This window comes from Haliaeetus leucocephalus, unplaced genomic scaffold (genome assembly GCF_000737465.1).
Source record: "Haliaeetus leucocephalus isolate CR32 unplaced genomic scaffold, Haliaeetus_leucocephalus-4.0 Scaffold149, whole genome shotgun sequence".
Classification (NCBI taxonomy): Eukaryota; Metazoa; Chordata; class Aves; order Accipitriformes; family Accipitridae; genus Haliaeetus; species Haliaeetus leucocephalus.
This window is the reverse complement of record NW_010972585.1, coordinates 49300-74291: the sequence shown is the minus strand read 5'-3', so window position 1 is coordinate 74291 and position 24992 is coordinate 49300. Positions and strand designations below refer to the sequence as shown.

The window sequence follows — 24992 nt, the reverse complement described above, 5'->3', positions numbered from 1 at the left end:
GGGGGGGAACGGGGCGGGCTCCGCGCACCGAGCTCGGTCCGGGCGGCCGACCGACCCTCCGACCGACCGGCCCTCCGTTCTGCCGGGACCGGGGAGGGGAGCAGAGCCGAGCCCGGCGGTACCGGCCGCCCGGCGGGGGATCCGGCCGCCCGGCGGGGGATCCGCCCTGCGTTCCCTCACAGCTCGGCCGCTTCCGCGAGGCGGCAGCGCCGCCGCCGATCGCCCTCAGCGCCTCGGCCGCAGCCCGCCGAGCTCCTCGCCCCGCTTCTCTCTGGCTCCTTTCTTACTCGCTTTCGGTTTTCCCCTCGCTGCGGAGCGTTCGGTGTGAAATACGGTAGCGCGGTTTCACACCGCCTCCGGTATCCGACCCCCCCCCGTATGCAGCAAATGACTAGCAGCGGGGGGCTTTGTGTCCGGTAAAACGTCCGCGGCGCGTTCGTTTCTTGCGAACTTAGTACAGGTTAGGTGCGCCAGCAGTGTTCTGTCACCGCTGCCGGTTGTTTGCTGTCCTGATGATAGCCTCGTTATTTGTCCTGTGGGCTCGTCTAATCTTTCTGGCTCTGAGCTGTTTGCTAAAGTGTTTACGTGGCCAAGAACCACAAAATGTGCCACATGCTCCAAAAAGCTAAGGAAAGAAGTTGGTTTGGAAGTAGCTTAGTGTTCTCTGGCCGCATTGCGTAATGGCACTGGGTGCACTTAAGTGTGAAGCCGTCCAGTAACCTCTGCTTCAGCCCTTCTAGATTTCCTCTTCAGCCCTACCACCGAGGACGTGATGTAGGCCAATATCGGGCACCCTATCGGAACTGCGAACTGCTTGAGGACTGCCAAGAGCCAGAGATTAACAACCTCTCCGGTGCAGAGGGAGAGGGCAGTGTTGGTCCAGCAGGACATGCCTCTGTTAGTGTTTCTAGGTCTCCCCCTCAAGTGTAAGGGGAGTATCCGGATTTACCCTATGTAAGAGCCAGTACAACAGACAGGTTTTTATCTTGGGAGCAAACATGAGCTTGCCTACGCTTAAGAGCTGAGTTCATGGTACCAGAGGCACTTTTTCAGTAAAGAGCAGGCATCTGCTGACAGGGAGAGCTGGGGAGCTTGCTGTTATCCCATATAAAGATCCTAAGTGAGCCTTTCACAGCAGGAGTAGCATTGGGAGAACATCTGACACCCCGCTGCTGATTCTGAAGTTAACAGCTCATTCTTGAAACCTTTTGCTGTGATAAAACTTTCCTGATCCTTTATTCTTGTAAATCTGTTCTTCCCCCATGCTAGTTTGGGAAAGCTGTTTTGAAAGTTTGATAGTCCTAGTGCACCTGGTATTAGCTGGCTGCACTAACTGTCCTCCTGTCTCCACAGATGTACTGTGCTGAATTTTCTATGTACCAGTGAGGAATTTATAAAAGTGAACGTTGTTCATTTGTCAGAAGTGAATGTTCTGCGTGCTGTGATTGTTCTTCAGATGTATACTGATAATAATAAATTACTTTTTTTTTCCTGAAATCTGTTATCCAGAAACTGTCATATAGCTCTTGAAGTGGTTTAAGTGCCTTATTTCTGAAGCAAACAGGGCAAGTCTGTTGCATACCTCACTGATGCAAACCGACAAAGGTGTTTTCATATCTTTTTACATTTCTTGAAAGTGAAGAAATAGTGCCAGTATTTCTAGCCTGATCCTACCATAACCAAGAGAAAGGCCAGGTGGGTTCAGGTTTAATTCAAATTATGAGAATACTGAAGTTAGTTCATGTATTTGTAGTTGTTATCCTGAGGTATAAATTACCATGCTGGTTGCCAAAGATCTGTGAATAGCAGCGATACCCTCACTAGGGAGCAGAGTAAAGTAAAAGGTCACCCAAAGGTGCCTGGAGTAGGTGGATATGATGTGAAGTGTGCTGGAGGGTATGCACCGTAAGGAGTTGTGGGTGGTATGTGGGTTTTCTGAGCATGATGGCTGTATGAGTAAGTCTTAATTAAAACTAATGCAGTAAAATTGTAGATTAGGAGATCTTACTTGATCCAGATAGTGGATGTATTGTCATTGTGGTTTTAAGGCAACAATGTTTGACTGAGATTGACATAAAAAAGCAGCTGGACTGGTTAGGTTACTGGCTTCTGCTGTGATCAAAATATGAATAGGTTGACTTACTTTATGCTCTCCTTTATATGCATTTGTATATGAAGTCCTCTAGGTTCTTGTCTTTTATTTACCATACTCTGGTTGCTTTCTACTGTAGGGTTATTTATAGCTGCCTGTACTACCTAAAGGAAAAATGTAATCAAAAGGATCAAGGCTCTTACCATCTGAGGCTTCGGTGAACTTCTGCAAAATTATTTTGGTGAACTTTGGTAACTTCACTAGAGTAGCGTATCCTCTTATCTGTTTAGTGAGAGGTTGCATGAGGCAAAATCTTGGTGTACGTGTGGGGTCTGGTTTCGGAGTATGGGTAGTGTCTGGAGGGAAATGTATTTGTGTCTGGTCAAATGCATTACTAAGTTGCAGTGTTCAGTTGTAGTTAGTTCAGTGGGAAGGATTGTGCCTTAACCCAGGAGATGTACATATGGGAAGTCATGGATCTAAGAGTTGTTTCTGTGGGTGAAGTTGCTCTTTTGACAGTGGTAATTTTGTCCTAATCAATGCATTTCTGTGTTTTTTAGGCATCTGTGAAAAGCTTTCTAACTGCAGTTCGTGTATTGGTAATGACACAAATGTAGCAGGCTGCAAGTGGATCAGATGTGAAAGTAAGGAAGACTACACAGTGCAGATCCTTACTATGCCATGCAGAACCTTAAACTCAACTAGACCTACTTCATCTATATTAATGTTCATTACACAAATATACTGTTCTGTTTGATAACCTAATGAAGTATTAACTCATATCTGTTGTTAAGCTTTTCAAATTCTTATGTGGAGACAGCTGAACATGTTCAAGATAATCCCAGATTTTTAAGGCTTCTGATTTAAATCTCTGCTGTTGATAAGCTAATGTTTTCCAAATGGTTCAGAATGTTTTTAGAACAAACTAGTCGTTTGTGTTTGCTGTTAAGGAGTTGTGAGTGGATTCTGACATGCAGGCACATCCCGGTCTTCAGTCAGGGAACCTAATGAAAAGCTAATGAAAAGAATTTTGGATGTAACTTGTCCAGTACAAGAGTGTACTTCAAGAAGCTCTTTTTTCTGAATTCTGCATGTGTTGTCTGTTGTCTGACCGACAGGCTTGTGCTGCAAACCCAAGAGATCTATGTAACTTTGAGGGAGAAATCTGAGTCAAGGGAGAAGGGTGTGCAGGCAGAGAATAAGAAACTGATGTCTTCAACAATTTCAAGGTCAAGGACCTGTTTGAAAAGCTAGAACTAAGTTTTGCTTGCATGTAGAATTTTTTTAAGACAGTTTTTTTTATGATGCTACCATAGAGATGCAAAATATTTAACTTGAAAAATGCCACAAATAGTAGAAACACTGTCTAATTTTATAGGCTATGAAGAAAAAATAGCAAGCTATACTGTTACTGCAAAATGGTGCATAGCCATGTATAAGTACTGCCTAAGTATTGATGAGTGGTAGAGTAACTGTAGTGAAAGAAAATACTAAAACTTTTCTAATTATTAATATAATACTGAAGTCCTGCATATTGAAGTGGCTTTAATGTTACCCTGGCCAGAAGATGGTGTTTAGCTTGTCCTTTGAACAGTTTATTAGTATTTAAGGACAATGTCTCAAACACTTTAAAGTTCTGCTGCTGTAAATATTCTTGCCTCTTCTTTTCTGACAGAACACAAGTGTGTAAATGAAACAGAAGTAGATTTGAAGTCTAGCAACTGTAGAGTTGAAGAACAGTGTTCTTGTAAGTATTTAGATACTTAGCTTTCACATAGTTTAATGTGAAGCAGTTGTGTTTATAACTCCTTCATCTGCTGACCTTTGTTAATAATGCTTCTACAATTTACATAAGCATGTGCAAGTATGTAAATAAACCCTTTGCTTCCAGCTTAAACGTATGATATGCGATACTAAAATACACAATTTTGTTGTGCATTCAGTTAACTGCTTACTGTTTCTGTTTCAAGAAGCCTGGCGTTTTACTAGACACATGTCTCTGGCTACTGCCTTGGTTTCTTAGATTAAAATGGGTGACATTTCCTATTAGATATAGCATATCCAAGATTCACCTAAGTCCATTGCTTCATGTGAGATGCAGTAAACAGGAAAACCTTATGAACCTTCCAATTTTAATTGTTAACTAGCACAGCTCTTCATGCAGTCCTGAAGTGCAGGGTCTGGGTTATAGAACTGCTTAAGGTAAATCCTTCATGCTGGGAGGATGCTCAGCTGTGTATCTGCTTCAGTCTTAGTAATTTGTGCCTGCTGTGCAAAGCAGATTTGCAGGATATGAATAATTTAGATTAAATCTTGAATTTCACTTTTGTGAAAGCCCCCCAGTTTTAGTTTTTCTGAAAGCTGAGAAGTGGACTTTAAAAGAGGATTTTCTGGTTTTAAGATCTAGAACAGCAAATGAAAATTCTTAATACTCTTGTCTAGATGAGTTTAACAGTGCTGCTGTAGAGGCTGGCTCACACCAACAGAGATGAAGTTTCCATGCTGTTATGGGCTATCTTGAGGTGGTGGCAGCCAGTCCAAAATAATTCTGCTTGACTTGGACTTATGTGTTGTTTCTAAAATTGTAACAATCACCTCTTAATCAGGAGTATTAATGGTACCATTTTTAGTGCTTTCCAAAGCAAGCATGCTGTGACAATGCCTTGTTCTATATCTGAGAGTAGAATTTTTACAATCTGTTCCTGTTACACTTGTAGTGACATTATCAGGTTGTTGTGTTTTAGCTTCTGCATAGTCAAGGAAACTTAATTGTCACCTGTAGTAGAGGATCTTTGTTGGTGTGGAAGAACCCGTATACCTTATCCGCTCTTACAGTGTCATGGCTCAGCACTACATTCAGGGATTGACGTGGAAAAATTGTTAAAGGTGGACCTAAACTGACTTGATGCAAGTAGGACCTGAGAGTATGTAGATTCTGATATATCCAGCCCCTCTCTATAGAAACAGTCGTCTCTGGTTTCCCACCATGCTGAATTGTTTCAAGATGTAAACAACCACATTTAAATGACCCTTAGGCTTCTGGATATAATGGTATTTCAGCAGGAAGCCTGCTGATGTATCAGTGTATGATTAAGCAACAGTTTAGATAAGCTGTCTGTGTGATTAACTCAGTTAATACAGTAAGTTGCAGAAGGCTTCACAGTTGTTGGTTTGTTTTTTTTTTTTTACAGCACATGCTGAAGCTGAGAGCACCTACAACCAGCAACAGCTCTCCGAACAGAAAGCTTTAGCTAAACTTTCAGATTCTTGAGGATGTTTTGGTTTTCCCCTCATACTGCTTCAGCTGTCTAACCACCGATTTCTAGTTGAACCTGATAGGTCAGGTTCAATTTAAGTTGCAGTGCGGTTGGGAAGCAGAATGGAATACCTAGTTTCCTGTTGTGTAAAGCATGCACAGTTTATGCTTGTACAATAGGACTCTTCTCCGTTCTGTTTGCTTTGAGGAATCTTGAGTTGCTAGTTGAACACTGACTTGATTGGGCTGCCTGTGACAAGGTTTTTCATGTATTCACTCATGCAACTTTTGCTGTTAGTGTGGTGGATTGAACATTCAACTGCTTTGTAATTTCAAACCAAAACTACAATAGAACTCAGTGCTATATGAAGTCCCTAAAATTCAGCCTGCTGCTGTACTGTTTTGTTTTGTGAGTTTTTTTGGTTTTGGGTTTTTTTTAGTTAAATACTGTCATTAATCTCTTTAATGTAACTCTTTATTCTTTCATAGCTCCTACAGTTGTTCCTCTTTCCGGTGCTACGACACAGTCTTCCAATACTACCACAGCATCTTCCAATACTACCACACCGTCTTCCAATACTACCACAGCATCTTCCAATACTACCATACCATCTTCCAATACTACCACGGCCAGTTCTGCTACCACAGCTCATACTACTATAGGTAATATAGTACCCCTGAACATAGAATGGCAGTAAACTAGGAACCGGTGAATAAAATAAAGGACAAGGGCTTTTTCTGTAGATCACTGTAGCAGCATGACTACTAAACATCTGATGTATGAAATACAGAAATGGTCCAAAGGTTTGGAAGAAGTGGATTTTATAAAAGTCTAACAGAGGAAATCCTTCTTTCCAATATAATTAAGAATTGGCTCAGTGGTAATTGTTTGAATTAGATCAGTCATTCCCACTAATCATGAGTTTGGGGGTTTTTTTGTTGCCCAATTCAAAAATTTCTGTTCTTATGTGTGCTGCCTTCTTAACAGTGAAGTTCTCAAAAAAAAAAAAAAATCTTTAAAAGCATCCCCTGCTTAAGGGAGCTGGGAGGTAACGAGTTGGTACTTGATTAGGCTTAGGGCAGCCTAATGTACAGTAGGGTGATGTTTAGCTTTGAGTAAACCTACAAATGTTGGCACTTGTCCCAGGCACATAGTGGAATACTGATTAATTTTTAGTAATGCTAATCTGGGGGTGGTCAGAGACCTAGTGTTCTGACTTGATGGAAGGGCTTTTAGGAGACAGTCTAGCTACAGGTGAGTGTTTGCTTATTCCAGTGATGTCATTCACAGTTAGTGTTTTGGGCACAAGGGGAGAAAGAGTATAGCAAAACTTCCTGTGTTTATCTCCTGTCCAGAGGTACTACATTAAGTACTTTTTTAGTACAGTAAATACTGGTTCTAAGGGCTGTTTAATGAAAAAGTCCTTTGCCTTGATGCAGATTCTCAGTTGTCTTGATTCTTGTTCAAATACCAGCATTTATATTGGTGCTTGAAAGAAAAGTGGTTTTGTCTGAAGGAAGAATGACTGTCTGATCTGTGGAGAACCTTGAAATATTTGGTTAACGATAGTATGCAAGTTTAAAAAAAAAAAAAATCCCTATTGCAGAAACTTGGCTTAATGCCATGCAGCTGAACATATAAATTGTGTGAGGTGCGGTCTGAGGTCAAAGCTTGTCCTTGTTTAAGCAAAACAAGACAAATCATTTACATAAGAACTTCAGTGCTTGTGAACTTTGCTCTTGAAGTTTATGGTATGCACATACTGTCTTCTCTCAAACAGCTAACATCACCAATGTAACTACACATGCTCCTCTACCTACAACTGCCATTACTTCAGCTACCACAACAACCAGTATTCCAGGTAACTGCTACTACTAGCATAAATAAAGCATAAAATACTTAGAAATTAGTGTTGCTTTATAAGTGTTATCTTGAAAGATAAGTGACAACATGAAAGTAGTATCAGTATATCTGCTGTTGTCGCTTCTAACTTCATGGCATGTCTAATTTTGTTGAGGTGATGTATGTATGTAGCAAGATAATACCCTGAGAAACAGCTAGTTGGTGAGATATTACAAGTCAGAAATGTGTTGGTCAAATGAAATCAGCTGGCAGCTTTTAATAGTGTGGCTGGAAGTCACTTGTTAACTCGCTTATCTTTGGGAGAAGGTATTTTGGTTTTCACTTGCAGCATAATAATGGGATGCCTATTAAAAAAAAAAATAAATTGAGCTACAGTGATGGGAATAAGCTGAAGTATTTTATTTCAGCACTAGTCCTGAATATGCTATTTCATTAAAAGCTTTCATGAAGTAAAGCTCTTTAAAACTAGCCATCAGCAGATGGCTGTTACTTCCAGATAATGTGTTTTGGCTTCAGCTGATTTCTTTAAGCATAGCTCTTGGGGTAAAGTACAGTAGATGGAAGATAAGAATTTAATTTGAATTTAAGCAAAAACTGGAGCAAGCAGCAGAGATTGGAAAATGTATTTTGAATGTGAGCATATCAATAATACACTTCTATGTAAAGGAGGAAAGCTTTGGCTTTTTGAAGTACAAATAAAGTCCAGCTGCAACTTGCTCAGTATTGAGGTCCAGAGCAGTTTGGCTATAAATAGCTCTAGCCTTGTACAAACAGTATTTAATCAGGATTTCAGTATCACTAATCTAAATGCAGCTGCTGATATGTCTTTACTTTTGATTATTTTTTGTTTCCTTATTGGATGTTTTGGGTAATCTTAATACAAGGAAGCCAATACTAAAATCTGTAAAACTTTTGTGAGCTTTGTGCACTCACAAACTCTAATGTGGTGTTTAACAGGTACAAATGCTACTGTGACTCCTGCACCTTCTCCACGCAAATCTACATTTGATGCTGCGAGTTTCATAGGTGGAATTGTCCTTGTTCTTGGTCTGCAGGCAGTTATTTTCTTTCTGTACAAGTTCTGCAGGTCGAAAGACCGAAACTATCACACACTTTAGGACCTGCCACTTCATAATGGACTAGCAGCCCAACACCTGTAGTTCACTGAACCAAAATATTTTCTGTTGCTCATGGAAGACAGCAGTTCATAATATCCTTTAAATCTCTAGAAGAAGACTTTCAAAGAATATTTTTGCAACATTATACTTGGCAAGAGATGATATGAATCTTTTCAACAGGATTACTTGCAATATGCTGCATGGGTTCTAATGGCTGTCTTATTTTCCTTTAGTGGCTGCTGCTGTGGGACTTTTTTTGATATGCCAAATGTAGAGGTTCAGAGATTCTTAGTCAGTGGCAACACTGTCTTGAATAGACAATCTCATGATGACTTATTGTGAAGGCTAATTTAATCAACATTTGATACAGTATCCCTTCAGTTTTATCAAGATGTGAATTATTGGTGACTGACTTCAGGGAGTGAAATACCATTTATACTAGCTTATGGCTCTTACAGTGTGCTGCTAGAAAGATGAACAAAATTGTAGAAGTAGATAATGTCTTAACAGAATAACATAACCCATAAATTTTTTTACACAAGAATAAAGGTTGCCTGATAAAATACTGCATTCCAAACAGAAATCCTATGCCCTTTCCAATTAATGTTGAGGGTGGAGAAGGAATGTAGGGGTAGTCCTTCTAAAGGAGAAATGAAGATTAGTGCCTTAAAAGACTAGAAAGCAGTAGGCTGCAAAAGCATCCCACCTATCTCAAAGATAATAAAACTCTTTCCTAAGTACTAGCTTTATATAGGAGAATGGAATACATGTGACTTGAGCATTCCAGTTTAAAAACTTCTCACACTAAGTAACTGTCCCTTATTGACCTTGTTTGAGGGTGAAGGAGCATGGTACAGTAATGTTCAGCTACAGACAGAAGCTTTTAAGTTGCCTTTTGTTCTGGCCTACAAAGACCAACCATAAAACTAGTGATAAAATACAGTTCACTCCCTGTATAAAAAGGCAACAATGTACATTTATACTTGAAATACTGGTGTTTGGGAAATCCTGAGGTTTTTCTTATTCAAATGGTTCTTAAACTTGTTGCAATTAATTTCATGGTTGGGTGGTGGTTTTCTTTTTTACCCTCCTGTATGTCTGCTTGCTGAAGGAGCAGTTAAGGGTAGTTCAGAGGATCTGCCAATTTGATCCTAGTCAGGATTGCTGTAGTTTCTTTCTCCCTCCCCTCTTCATGGCATCAGGTTTATGTCACCCTGCAGTGAACTGGTTAAGGAAATCTATTTGGCTAAATAGTATTTTTTTTTTTCCTTGGCTGGGTCAGCCATGTGATATGAGTATCAAAGGTATGTCATCTCCAATGTAGATTGGCTTGAGCACCTGTGAAAATAAACCCACAGGAAAAATGGAAGTAAAGATAAAATCAAGTGGTTGTAGCACATAATATGTAGCTTTTGGTGATATCCCTTGATCATCAATTTCAGGATAATCTGTAGTACTGTCTTACTAGCTCTGACTTGACTGGAATTTGGCACCCAATACAAAATGATAGCATTAATGCAGATAATAGTCATGGCAGTGGAACTTAAATATGAAGCAAATTAAGTGCACTTCAGTTGGAAACTTTGTGTACAGGTTTGCTTTCTTGCATTCTTCTAGTTTGAATGGCATTGTTTCTGTTGCGCTGCATAGAAAACTCAAATTGCTACAAAATACAGAAGTTAGTTACTCACCAGTACTGTATCTTTGAGTTCATTAGGATTTGGTTTTCTAAACAAAACTAAGACAATCAGCTCAGGTTTATTGAAACAGCGGAGTGAGCAGCCAGTTTCCAGCAACAGTATGTGTGTGGGTTAGATGGTATATCCTTCGCCTTATTGTGAAATCACTTAATCTGTCCTTTCCCTATCTATCTCAGAGCTATTTTATTACCTTTATTTGTTTAAAAAGATATCCATGAGCTTGTATTCTGTGCTTTGAAATGAGCAAAACGCCCTTCTAAAGTGTGACAAAGTTCTCCTTCAGCTCAGCAAAGCAAACTGTATGCCTAGTATATAATTTTTTTGGCCTCAAAGGGCTGTCTTTTGGGAAACTTGCAGAAAAGTGCCACAGAACATGTCATAGCATGGCAGACATAGCCACAAAGAAAATTTGTTGCTCTGTAAAATGTTGCTAAAATGCTTATTCATGAGCTATGCTGATCCCGATTTAGGTTGCTGATAAACTATGCTGGTAAAGCAAACTAAAAATAATTTTTGAAGTGCCTTAAAGTTGCTTAATCTTTTGCCTCAAATTTTGTTTAAAAGGGTGGAAGGGATACCTTGCCTTAGTTACTAAATTTTTCTTGGTGCCAGCATTTGCTACTTTCTGAGACCTTAGGAAACCCAGGATCTCTGACATATACAGCTGCCAATCTGAAAAACTCAAGCTTGTACTATATCAATTTAGTCATGTTCTGGAAGGCCTGCACTATGCACTGCTTGCTCATTAGGCTTGCCAACAAGGTATAATCCACAATTTACAGAGTTGTGGCTCGGATTGTTTCCCTTTCAGTTGTTTGGGGGGAGGGGAGGCTGGGTTATACATCTTCACCATGTGCTTGGCTGCCTCACTATAGAAAGTAATTACTTCCTTGTGAAATGGCGGTATTGGCTGATGTGTGCTGTGTACTAGCAGAAAACCTGAAGTAACAACTTGCAGTTTTTCTCAGCCTTGTGTTTTGAAGTGGAAGGTAGCTCATAGATCTGTAGTTGTATTTGCTCCTAAATCAGTTTTAGGCACTGAACTGTAGTGACTTTTCAAGTTATCTGGCTTTTTCTTGAAGCCAACTTGTGCAAATATCAAGCTGTTATCTTATGAATGTTCTCTGCAAGTGTTGCTGTAAAAGTTTGTATTTTGTCTTCAGTGGAAGAAAACTGAAACAGTTGTAATCGCAAAACCAAATTGATAAATAAAAAATCTGTTGAATGAAATTTTACTTGTAAACTTTCTTTAATGTGAGCAATCCCAGAGGGAACTGTCTGCTGACTGTCTGGAGGTAAGAGCTGTTTTCCATAGGAATTAAGAAACTGTAGGGAAAGCAGGAGTATGAAAGGTTTGAAGAGTTAAGTTAGCTTTCCTAAATACCAAACACTAAGTCAATACTGTATGGTGCAGCATGAAAAAGATACTGCTCTGAGCCTTATTTGTTTCCTGACTGCATGAGAAAGAGGAGGATATTTGCTAGGAAATAACTGTCAGTATCCTTGAACAAGAGAACAGAGGGTGTGCAATGCTATAGTTGCAGACTGACTAAAATGATAACCAGCTCCAAGTGAAGTAATCATCTCAGCAGTTTCACATCATGAACTTGATGCTTTTGTGAGTAGTGAGTGATGTGTGAATGTGTCACTAGCTAGTATTGACATAACTCAGTCTCATATTATGGGAAACTGCAAAAACTTTAGTAGGGTTTCTGAAAAGGCTTTATGGAAACAGAAGACACCCAGAACTTCCTGATGTGCTTAAAAGTACTGTGCCGTGAAGAAAATCATCCATTCGCTGCATGCAGTCAAGGACTGAATTAAGTTTTTGTTACAATACAGCACTGAAAGCCTATGGAAGATTGTTTATCCCTATAGTACCAGTCTTGTGTTACTGCTGTTCTTTGAAGGTAGTCTTCTATAGGTACAGCATTCATGCATTCAAAAAATCATTGAATTTTGCTGTATTAAGTAAGGTGAGTAATTCTTGAAGTATTTTATCAAGAAGCTGTAATTAGCCAGAGACAGCCCTTTCCTTTTTACTGCTGCAGTGGCACATAAGTGCTTCATGGTGATATTGTTGTTATACTTCCAAATCGGTATCTGGTTCCTGGAATGTACTAGAATTACATTTGATGTCTTCTCTAGTGACAGCTGACCTTGGATAGTTATCAGTCACCTTGTCATTCATTCAAGGCATACCTTAAAAAGAACTCATGTTATTTGATAACTGATTCTACAGCATTATTGTAACTTGTTTTGGCATAGCAGCAAGCTTGAATGAAATAAAGCTTGTTTCAGTAATGGTGAAGGAATCCTCCATCTTGAAATACTGCAGCATTTCTAACAGAAGTTTGAGTTCCTTTACTCAGTGTTTAACCATTGCAATGCTGTTAAGGGTTGCCTGAATTTAATTCTAGATCTTAGTTATTTATAACAAGACTACTGAGCTGTTTGTGAACATGAATAATCAAACAGCCAGGGAATTGGATGATGCTAAAAGGCACATAGGTTAGTATTCCAGCTCATCAAAAGCTGCAATACAATTTGACACATCACTGAATGACAGCTTTGAGTCTTTTTTTGGCTAGGCTATAAAAGCAAGCTTTTTTCCATTCAAGAGAAATGCAGATAAACTTACACATTTTTACACAGGAGCTGCAATAGGAAAGCAGTTAAAAAAACCAAACTAAACAAAGAAAACCCCAAACACCAGACCCAATGCTTTTGCTCTAAGTACTTAGCTGTGCTTTGCACCACCACAGTCTGAGGTTACCACAATAAAAGGAAGCCTTTCAGTTTTGACTGATAACCTTGCCTTTCTGTACTGTGCTGCATTGTCTGTGAAGGGAGGACGTGCAGCGCTGCTCTTGCTCAGAGCAAGGATCTCCATCACTCAGTACCTAAAATGGATTAGCAGATTAACTGACTGGAGCTGGTATTGAATGCTGCATCCAAGTATGCTGAAGTGCATACGCACAGCACTGGAGTATTACTGCCTCTGTTTGATTTGTATATAAATTGTTCTTCTCTTGCTTCAAGGTTGCCAGTTCAGTGGCATTGTCTAAAATGGCCTGGACTGATTAAAAATACATTTAGGTTTACTTCTGGACCAGTCTTTGTTTCTGTAGTTGCGTGAAGACAGTAGCAAGAGACTTTTCATTTAGGTGTGGTAATAGCCTATCTGCCCTTCCCTCCTTCCATCTGCTAGGCACCTGAAAGCATAAGTAACAAAAAGTCAGAAACCATGGCACAGTACTCAAAAAAACCAAACAAATAAACCAACCCCCAAAATTTCTTTCCTGGACCATTGCTATCTGAATATCTCCCTCCTGCACCATTTCTTTAGTCAATTTTTGGAGCATTTGGAACATATTTTTTTTTCTGTTTGCTAGCCATACATACTGGTCACCTTGCTCTTAGAGATAAATTTTCAAAGGGGGTCGAGTTATTGTCCAGAGGAAAGCTGCCTGGGTACATACACAAATCACAGCTTGCAAGCTAGCAAAGAAGTTGCTCATTTTGCAACCATACCAGCTTATTACCAATGCCACCACTGCTTACTGTCTTTGGTCTTTGAGTGCTTCCTCTTGTTCCATTGCTGCTTCCTGGGTCAAAATTCAAAGGATGCTGCTAGTAATCCCCATGTTGAGTGGATGCTGAAAGCTTCTTACTCTGGACCTGAGCTGCAGAACCTGGAATGTCACCAACAACACAGAGTTAAAGTGGAACTCAAGTAAATGCAAAAGCTGTTGTTTCTGACCTCTAAGCAGAATGTTAGGGTGAAAAGAAAAAAAACCATAAACACCACAAAAACCCCAAAACAAGTTGTGAACACTCAGCCTAGTACTAATAGAATAATAGATTGCTTAGTGTGGAAGAAGTGGTTCATGGATGATCTTGACAAAAAAGTAGAACAAAAACTATCTGCAGATAGATAGTTGCAACTATTTGCAAAAGTTATTTGCAACTATCTGCAATTTTTGCAGCTCACACCACACCCTTTTCATTCATAGTAATGAGTGCATCAGCATTCACTCATCCAGCAGGAGACATTTCAGTGAAGCAGAAAATTTTTGCTGCCCCAAGTCCGCTTCATTATATGTCACTATTTTCCCTACAATTCAGTCTTTCCCAGGCCTGTTGAAAGCCAAGATTAAAAGGTGTGAGTGGGTGGGTGTTAAGGATCTGTTCCCAGTGACACTAAATTCCCTAGTGAATTCATCTTTGCAGATTTCTGAAAAGCAGATGTGCAGCCACTTAATGCCAACCCTTCAGCCACTAAAAAAATGCCCACTGAATCAAGTGCTATGCTTGCTATCAGCCATAGTGTGATTTATCACTGATTTTTATCTATGTACAATGTGGTATTGCTATACCACTTCTTAATCCTATATTAACCTTTCCCACTAAGTTTAGGTAAAAAGGTGAGGGTGTTTTTGCTGTGTAGCTGTAATACTGCACTTGTTAATTGAGATAGTGTTCCTCCTCCTTCTGAGATGTGATCTAAGATGTTTCAGACCACATTGGTTACCTGTTTCTGGCATTATTTCAGGGTGCACGTCCAGGGGACTCTGGCCGCCTGCTGGAGCAGCAGGAGAGCAGCTGCCCAGACCGCACGACCAGCTACCCAGTCTGGTCAAACCGTGTTCGGGATCCACGCGTGCTGAAGCAGGGCCTTGGAAAACTGACTACACAAGCCCAGAAAGAAGCGCAGCAGCCGTTTTACATTACTGAGGCAGGCCAGAGCCTAGAGCATTGGAGAGGGAAGAAGGGGGAGATGTAAAGATGGAGGAAAAGGAATGGAGAAAAAGCTAGAGGGCATGTCTCAGACTGCTAGTCTACAGATTATTCTTGCAAACTGGCTGAAGTCTTAGTCTATGTGGGCCATTCCTGCAGTTGACATGACCCGTTTCAAAAACGCCTTCGCCTTTGCAGTCAAAACAGGGCTATTGCAAGTAACAGTTGCCAGCCCTATACCACTAGGTCTGGCCAATTCTATAGGTCTGGCGTCAGGTTAGTGGCACAGTGCAACTCAGGTTAATAGAGAAATCTTTACACAGTGCAAGTCTGGATTGCCTTTTGAGAAGTACTAGTATTAATGCATCAAAAATGAGGGCTATTTAATATTGATTTATTACCTGGAAAACAACTTCTTATATTGCTTGTACTATGGGACAACGGCTCTGCAGTCTTCCTTCCACCTTTTTGAAAAGAAAAAAGAAACCACCAAACCTTAAAACGTCCATCTACTATTACAGACATAGGAATAAAACAATCGCAAGTAAAAAGGTAGCTACAATACATTGCAGAGTTTTAACACATTTCAGACTAGGTATCTATAGTTTGATGGAGCTCTTATGTTGAGCGTAGAAAATTCCAAGCTCCTCAGCCAGTTTTTCCAGCTCTGCATCATGTTTAACAATGGTAACTTGCAGCAGGAAAAAAAAAAAAAATTCATTTCCTTTCTGTGGCAGCTGCTTTCCTTGTGCTCAGTAGCATCAATGTGACTTACAAGTTTTGCATCAACTTTTTCACTGAACATGATTGGTTTAAAGTCAGAGAAACCAAGTGCATCTGTGCATTAGTTAAAGAACAGGGAGGTATCTTTATGTCCCCACATTTGATTCATGTCCTGTCTTCAGCAGTGTGCTAATGAGCATTTCTCAGTTTCCTGTGGTAGGAATAACTAACATTTTCCTGCAGAATATTAATTAAATTTGTAGTACTTTATATTCTTCGTGGCATAGAAATGCACCTTGAAAGATCATTGGAGTTTTTTCTTGTTTACTTAATTTACTAGGAATTTAGGTATCTATCTCCCATCAATTTTTCTGCATGCGTTTGTCAGACTGACGGTAGGATTTTGATACCACAGAGAAAAGCAGCAGCTTCAGGCAGGTAGGAGTAGAAATCCCTAAACAAGCTTTTCAAGCTACATGAATTATGTAATAAAATATTAATCTAATATTAAAAAGTTACCTAACAAACAGCTGAGAAGAAAGATTTCTGTTAAAGGTTTATGTTCCAGGTTAATTCAGTTAAAGGCTAGAAAGCTCTCACTGCTGTTTTGAGATCCTCTAAAAATACCTGCAATCATAGGCATGTATCTAATCAAATTAGAAGGGTCCAGTCTTGTTTGGCTGCCCCACACGATTTGTAAGCAAGCTGTTCCAGGACCAGAGCCACTAACGAAGCCTGATTTCCCACCACTGGGGATCCTTTGTTTCCTAGTTGCCGCCTCCCCTAAATGCAGCTCCCCTCGTATTTCCTATGATATCCCTACAAGGCAAAAGACAACACAAGTTATGGTTTAAAGTTATTAACTTGGGAGTCAGTGTTTCTTGTGCTGCTTGAGCAGCTGTGGTGTAAGAAGGCGTATGGCTTTTGAGTTGTCTGACTTTTCCTCAAGATTGTTTTAGGTCTTTCTCCTCTACCTAAGTGCTTTCATAACAGCGGAGGTCTTCTCCTCTTTCATATTTGGCTTAAGTTGCCTATTGCTTCAAAGATTAAGGAAGGATTCGGGACCATGGACACATAGCTCATAAGACTTATTTCCCCAAGAAGGCAGGTTACAACCCACAAGCTGTCTTTTTACCTGCAGTCGCATTCCTCTGGGAAACTGCAGCTTCCAGGTCACAGACTTCACACTGCAGTTCATCAACCGGCTGGAAGGCCTCCCATTTTAAACCACACTCTTGGGTTAACTGGTTTCTGATCTAAAGGGCGGTAAAAGGATTAACGGCAGCAACAAAAATTCATTATCTGGCAGCATTGCCTCAAAGCAGGGGCCTAGATTTAAAGGAAAAGATGTTGTTGCCTTGTGCACTCTTGTGAATGAGAGGCCATCGCTTCTTGCTGGTTTGAAATAATCCATAATTACAGCTTTGCTAAACATACCCGTAATCCCTCTGAATGCAAAATACAGCACAAATAGTGCAAATTGACATTCTCATTATTGTTTAATAGGAATCTGCGTTTCAGGCATTGCTGGAGGAAGATAAAAACAATAGAGAGGCCTTTTCTCACCGTTCTCTGCATGTAACCCTAACTAGACAAGGCCCTACCTCCATTTTTCAGGGCAGAGGTGCGTGGAAAAAACAGCAGCTCTTCCCTCATCTCTCCCGCAGACTCTGTAATTTGCCGAGTTTAAATATAAAGTTTGTTAGTGTGAATGGCCACATAGGTGCTAGCTGCAGCTTGTGTCGCAATAAAAGCCTGCGCACTGCAGTTGCCATTTTCTTTTCTGCTCTCCTCAAAGGCTGATCCAGCTGCTGACATCTCTGATCTTGAAGGGTTATTTTGTAAACACAGCAACACGGCCAAGAGCCCCATCAAAGACAGACACCAATGAAATTAGGGGCCTCGTGTCTGCACCAACTGCTTTGGCCGTGCAAAAGCGTCTCATGCTGTTTTGGTTAGAAAACATGCCGGCAGCCTGAGAGATTATTCCCAGCAGAACAGCATTTGTCATCCTGACTCTGGAAAACAAACAGCCCATGCTTTCACCTTGATGCTTTAGAAGACTGAAGGGAGAATATACTTTGCTTGTTTTACAGGAGAGGCATTCAGATACACTTACAAAGCTTTTTTCTCTCTAGACCAAGAAAGCAAGGGCAGGGAGACTTCAGTGGCAGAAGAATTGTCAGTTAGTAGATGGATTCATCTAGTTAAAGTCTCATCAAGTGGTTGCCAAACAGTATTTTGTTCTGCAGGCTACACTACAAAACAAGCACTGCACATTTCACAGACAAGAGCCCACTCTACCAGCTGTGCTAAACACAGAGATTGCCTTTACTTGGCCAAATTGGTTTTTAAATTGAAGTAGTTAAAGCTCTACAGCCCCTTTTACAGGGAGATAATCTTAAGAAGTGGGTCTGGTTACTCAGTTACACTAAATCAGTGTAATGCAATGCAGTAACAGATTTAAACTCAATACATGGGTTCAGTACAATGGCATCAGTTTAGTGAAAACTAATGCCATTTTTGTGGCCAGACTGGATTAAAACAGTTCCCTTCCCGATATGTTCATTTGGTAGTCCAGAATTTGGGAAACAGGGGTGCAACATATGTGAAACAGAGGTAAAGGCAGAGGGTTTATGTCAAATGCAGGCTAGGTAAAGCAAAAGGACAGCCGTTTGTCAGCTCTGCAGCACGGGGGTCAGAGCCCTGCCCGGGAAACGTCCCAGGGAAAAAGCGACAGGCACTGCAGACCCGGGAACACGGCCCGAACGGGGAGGCAGAGCCCGACGGAGGCTCCAAAGGTCCCCCCGAGCCCCCCAGGGGCGCAAACGGGTTCTGTCTGGCACCGCACCCCCGTCCCCACTGCACCGGCACCTTACGCAGACTCTTAGGCAGTTTACCTCTAAAACGAGGAGAATACTCGCTTTCTAGAGCAAAGATACCGAACCGGGCTCAAGAGGAAGGTGCTGAGAAGCATCAGAAACGCAAGATGCCACCGATAAGCGGACCGTGACCCCCCAGCACGCGAGACCCTCACCCAGAGCGCTTGGGGGGCTACCGTGAAGCTCTGAAGTTCAGGCGCTTGAAGGGGTACGCTCAGATATGGTCAGGCAGTGTTAAAACCTGAGACATCTCTCCAGAAATGCTAATGGTTTTATTTTTCAAATCTGCATTATGAGCTTACCTGCTGTATTCCTTTTTTGGCCCCTTTTTGTTGAAGATGGCATGTTTTAGAAGATTTTTCAGCTTCCTTGGTTAGGCATTTCACTCTGCTCTTTTTCTTCCATCTCTTCAAGCATCTTCTCTATATTTTCAGCTCTCATCACACTGAATACTTGTCACTTCTGTCTTCCTCTGTACTACTTCCAACAGCATTTGTTTCTACAACAGAGACTCACGAAAGACTTAGATTACTTTCCCCCAGCTCCCATACACACCTTTTTTTTTAGATTTCCTTTTAAAGCCTGATGATCAGTCCTCTGATGTCATGCCCAGCTGACTTAAATGAGGAGAGACCCAGTCCCACATGGCTTGGTACTGAAAATAATGAAACATTGGTAAACAAATCTTGAGTTATCCTGTGATCTTATAAAAGGACCACAGTCAGACCTAAACCCAAAATAAAATCTGGGTTCTGGGAACGGGGAGCGCAAGGGAAGAGTAAGGGGGAGTGGGAACAGAATGCTGTATGTACATCATTGCTTGTTAGAGAGGGAAGCCTCAAAATAACATTCATGTGTAGAACACATTCAACTGCAAGTGAGAAGGCAGGTGCTTCCAATTCCCTCAATCGGCTGTAATTTGCTTTCTGCAACCAGCCTCTGGTCTGCATGTGGAACTTGTTTTTAAAACAAGGTATAAACAAGGAAAGAGAGGAGGAAAATGAGCACAGCTTTTTCAAATATTGCTGTTTATACACAGTTTGTAGAGACAGCCAGGAAGTATAGCTACATTTTAGAATCTGTACCGCAACTGAATGCAATAGTATTACAAGCCACCCATATCAGGTCAAACCCTCCTGTACGGCCAAGCGTTGTGGAATGGAGTCTGCTATTTGTAAACACCATCATCACAATCTGTACCAAGGAAAGACATTAGAAGAGAAAGAACCAGAAGCTGATGTCAGAAACCAAAGAAAAACAATAACAAAAGCATCTGCTTTTGAAAGATGGTAGATGCAGTGGGTCTTTTGGGAGTAAATTGACAGCTTGTCAGTGAAGAAAACCAATTTATCAGCCAAAGGCAACTCCACTCTGGTGAAAAATCCAAACACAAAGAGCTAAAAGCAGTCGCAGCTCAAAAATGTTTCACTGGGGAGCTCTCTAAGCCTTTTGGAGTTTCATAGACAGATAAGTTCAGAATGGAGCAATCAAGCCATCAGATGTGACTTTTTAATATCACATTTACCTTAATTGCCCTTGTACTGGAACGAGCAAGTTGGTTTGGCTAAACCATGTTTCCCAGAAAGGTCTTGACTTGAAGATAACTCGGTGAGACATATTGTCATTTCCACAGTTAATCACGTTTCGAAAACATTGTTTCTAAGTTCGTGTTTTCAGTTTGTCTGGCCTCAACTTCTAGGCACCACCTCTTGTTTTACCTTTCCCTAAGAACCCTTTAATAGCTGCTATTTTCTCCCAACAAAAATATATGTAGACTGTAACCAAGTCGCTCTTCTTTCAGATAGGCTAAACAGATTGAGCCTTTTAAGATCCCTCTGCTGGAAAGCATTTCCTGCAGCCCTGAAATAGTTTTTGGAACTCTCTGCACTCTCTCAAGTTTTTCTTCGTCTTTTTTAAGTAGTACACTCTGGAACAAGTGGCAGTATTTCGGTGTGTTGTACATAGGGCTACAAACTCATTTTTAACATGTCTGCACTATTCGCCTTTTTATGAACAACAGGATTGCAGCATCCATCCTTTCTATTATCACACTACACAGCCAGTCATCTGTCTGTTACGACCCCTGTCCTGTCCAGGGATGCAGTCACCCTGTTCCCTACAGGTCCTGCTTTCTTCTCGTTCTTCATCTACTCAGGCACTGAAATACTTCTCGGAGGGATAACCAAGTTACCGAGCTATCTGTATGATTCTGTACTCCTGCTCTGCCCACATCATTATTCACTAAATGTGCCTTATCAAATTCACTAACATTCTTCCCCAAATATGTCATTGGTAAATTTTATAATCTATAATTTTATCTTTATTTCCAAGCCACTGACAAAAATGTTGAATACTGATAGTTCTGCTACCAACCCCTGTAGAAAGCCATCAGAAACCATCTTCATTTAATGAAAATAACACATTTTTATATGTAAAAAAAATCTAGCTCTCAATCCATTTAGCATTTTTATTGATATTGCATAATACTAAAATTTAAAATACAAAAGTTATGGGCTGCTAACCCAAGCGTTACAAGGCCCTTGCAAATATATGTTACATCTCTAGCATTATGTTTATCTAATGTGTAATCTTATCAGCAGAATGAAATGAGGTTGGTTTGACAAGACTTACTTTCCATACAATAATGTTACTTGCATTAAGCATATTGCAAGTGAAGGGTGCGCTTTTCAGTTTGACTTTGAGGAATGGGCCATTTCAGCATGTGTAGCCATGTGTAGAAGTGAAAGTGAGCTTGCTGTGGCAGTGATATATCCATGAAGGTGTTCAAATGGAAAAAAAAAAACAAACCCATGTAATGAATTTGCTCTGGATTTAATGACAACATCCCTGAATATTTCCTTGAAATGTAATTAATTGGGTGGAAGACTAATAACCTCAAGATCTGTAATTTAGTATTTTTTTTTAATCTGTGGAATAAAGTATGAATAGTATCTTTTCCTCTACTAAAACATACATCCAGCACTGTTGATGGCATACATAAATGCAGTGCCTGCAGCTGTCATTTTGGTACGTGACTCAGACTTTATCCAAGATGCTGCAGTTTTTTCCCTAATTCTCTCTACCTGCAATGGTAGATTGCAGATGATACTCAGATGAACACATTGCTTCAATGCCATAAAATACACATCCAGCGTCAATAACTGTATGATGCAGTTAGTTTTGAATCCATTTCTCTCCTAGAATAACAGCAGGCAAAGTCCTCATTAAGGCAAGCGAGATGGAGAGTTCAGCTTGTTGCGCTGATGAATCAGGACCCGTTGAATTCAGATACCTGTTTACGGAGCTCGCTCTTTAGCTTGTCGTTGTCTGCTTGAGATTTTGCAAGAGCTTTCCTTACAGACGTGAGCTGCCCCTGAAATGAAGTCACCTCGTGTTCTGCCATCATCTTAGCATTCGGACGCTCTTTTTTGTTTTGAAGAGCTTCCTGTAAACAGAAAGTACATAACAGAAACAATAATGAGAACAGTAATTTTCTCTCTTTTATATAGCAATGGGTTTCTTGAAAGGTAAATCTCTCAGAGATTTTTAGTAAAAGCGGGATTGAATTGTTCCTATTTTCTAATAAAGGCTGGACCTTTTTTTAAGGCAAAGTGGGGAACAGGATGGACAAGAGGGGTCTTCTAAAGGAGAAAACTTAAGATAATCTTTCGTATGGGTGTAACTGCACATCTTTCATTATAGCCACATGTCAAGAATTCAAGTACTTGTGTGCAAACAAGCACAGAGCAATGCAAAACTTGATCTTTCTTATGCATTAGAAAGACCTTTTCATCCATAATCTGTTTATTCCTTCATTATCTCTGAAGTAAAAATGTGTGTGATGAAGCTTGTTTTCCTTCTGGGCAGGGTCTTTTTGTTTGTTTTAAACACAAACATAAATGTGTATGTATATACATGTCACTATGTCAGGCACAGATTTAGCAGCCCTCTCTCCTTTCCCAGCCATTTAAACTGGAAAAAGCAAGGTCCAGGATTCTCTGCACTTGGCATGGAGGACAGTGAAATACAAGTTCTTAGATCTTCGGGATCATTCCAAAGTCAGACACGAGCAAGCTCTGTCTGAGCAAGATGAACTAGTTTCTAATTTTAAAAAGCCAAATTTTCCCATTTATTTTTCCCAGTTTCAGGCTCTTCTTTTAAATCCTGTGAAGGTAGCTCTTGTTTCTTTTTTAAACCCACAAATTTGCAATAATTCAATCCATCTTTGACTGATCTGTTTAATAAAATATTCTAATCACTTAGCATCTCCCTGATATAACTGAAGTAAGCGTATGCACATCCAGTTTTATTTGGGTTTAAAATTAACAAGCACACAAAACCCATTTTGTTTTCATGCTTTTTAAGTTAAAAAAATAGGATCCATTCTGCCTTTCTTTTGCTTGACATGTGCAGCTAATTAACCTATATAACAATCAATAACATGTCTATTCCGTTCTAATCAGCCTCATTTAAAGCAGTGAGGCACTTTTCTTTCCATCCATCTTCACTTTAGTTTAATTTAGTAATTTTTGTGCTTCATCTTGTATTTCTGTAATTAAATTTATAAACCTCATGCTGTGTTCTGCTTTGTTTAAGCAGATACCAATTAAAAAAAAAAAAGCAAGCACTCAGCCACCTCCCAAGCCAACAATCTAGTTCATTTTCACTTCATGTCTGCCTGTTTTTTTCGTACATTTTGGTCAGCTGTGAGATAGTTGATTTTGATACATAATTAGTCTTCTGAGTCAACAACAGAATTAGGAATACTATAGGCTACTCATACTTCCTAAACTCTTGCTTCAAGCAAGCATCAGGGATTTGTTTCACACTCTTGACATTTGAAGACCACCATTATACCCATAATATAGAGGGGAAAAAGGTTTGAATTTTTACCTAAAATCTGCAGTTACCATGCGCTCCTATAGGCTCACTGAATTATAGTGAGCCTGCCCAATCTGACCATTAGTTTTGCAGAAAATTAGACACTAATAACGATGAAATGGTAGGGAAATACCACCTTCTCAGCATCTCTAAGCTTTGCAGAGAGCTGTGTCTTCCGAGTGGTTTGCTTCCAACAGTTCAGAGTCTTTAGCTTACACACCGGCTTGCTTAGCCTGATGTTTTCATCCCGCAAGAGCTGCAGCTGTTCCTGCTAAAGAAGACATTGGTAAGATTAGAGCCGCAAAGATTACTTTCCCCAGGAAGAACTGTGTGGTTTGGAAGGAAATACAATTGTAAAAGCATGTAACTATTCGTATTTCATTTTAATTTTCAAATGTTCAAGCTTTGCAGTTTGAAACACTGCAGCCTTTGGCAATAAATTTCTATTACTGTGTCTCCAGGGAAACAGGACATGTGAACATTGCCCAGAAACTGGGGAAAATAATGAAAGAAATTTAATCCAAAACAGCAAGCAGGTAAACCCTTCCGAAATGAAGCACTGTTAACGGTGATAAACACTATTATGCCAAATGGGGATTCTGGTTCATACCTTATTCAGTAACCTGATTCACCCTAATTACAACGTCCTTACTAAGAACAAAACTAGTGAATTCATGAAAAGTACAGTCATCAGGTTTTCTTCTTCTTTGTTCAAAATAGACTTCCTCCTGACGAGTGTACGGAGGTTACAGAGGATGGCTGGAGGTCCTGGTCCTCCTGGCAGAGGCAGCTCTGCACAGAAGTTCTACTCTACTGTTCTTCTTACCCTTCGTGTTCCGTGTTAGTTTTATCTGCAGCCGGGCTTTGGCCTTCCTAATTTCATCGCTATGGGGCTGAACTCTGATACTCTACCTTTGTTGCCTGTCCATGTTTCCACCACTTGCAATCTTTCTTTTTGTATTTTAGTCCTTTAAGAAGCTCCTTGCTAAGGCAAGCAAGGCCAAGTTTCTGCTAAACTCCCTGGGCTTCTTGCATAACAGGGTAGTTGGTTTTGAAATCTCTTTAAGTTTTCTTTAAAAATCAACTAGCTTTCCTCAGCACTCTTCCCCTCTTGGCAGTTTTGCAGGGATTCTGCCTAGCAATTGCCTAAATAAGTCAGAGTCTGCTCTCCTGAAGTCCCAAGTCCTAGCTCCACAGCATAATTTTGCAACCTTTCTCCTCAAAACACTTCATAGCCACTGCAGCCTCAGATGACACTCACCACCAGTTTTTCCCTGTTTGTGAGCAGCAGAAGTAGCGATTTACCGTGGTTGGCTCCTCTAGCATTTGCTTTTAGATTATTATCACTAATGCTGTCCAGGAACTGCCCAGGCTTTCGCAATGCTGTGCTCCCCTTCCAGTAGATTTCCAGATGGATAAAACCATGAGCACCAAGGCCTCAAACCAAAACCCCTTTTCCTAGCCCTCTATGGACAGGCCCATCCGATTTATTCCCTTGACCAGCCAGTCTATAACAGATTCCCCTGCAGTCATCCATCACCACCAACGTTCCTCCCTCCTCTAACCTCGACTCGCAGGCTTTCAGTAGTACCTCTCCACATCCATACCCGAGCTCTGTGCTGGGAATGAACTCCTTAGAATGACATTCTCGCTCCTCTTCTTCTCTGCTGATCCTTCTTAAGCGCCCCGTAGCCACCCACGGCCACGGTGTGCCCCAGCCCACCAAGTTCCCATCA

The 24992-nt window shown here is 40.5% G+C and overlaps 1 protein-coding gene across 1 annotated transcript in view; it reads left to right on the top strand.

Moving 5' to 3' along the window:
* The window catches only part of CD164 (CD164 molecule, sialomucin), a 9785-nt gene extending 194 nt beyond the window's left edge, over positions 1 to 9591 (top strand). The window contains exons 2-6 of the mRNA XM_010561639.1: positions 2653 to 2736; positions 3768 to 3839; positions 5838 to 6011; positions 7130 to 7210; positions 8170 to 9591. Of these exons, the coding sequence (XP_010559941.1) occupies positions 2653 to 2736; positions 3768 to 3839; positions 5838 to 6011; positions 7130 to 7210; positions 8170 to 8330 (572 nt within the window). The 3' untranslated portion in view covers positions 8331 to 9591. The remainder of the gene's footprint in view (positions 1 to 2652; positions 2737 to 3767; positions 3840 to 5837; positions 6012 to 7129; positions 7211 to 8169) is intronic.
* The last annotated feature ends 15401 nt before the right edge of the window (positions 9592 to 24992 follow it).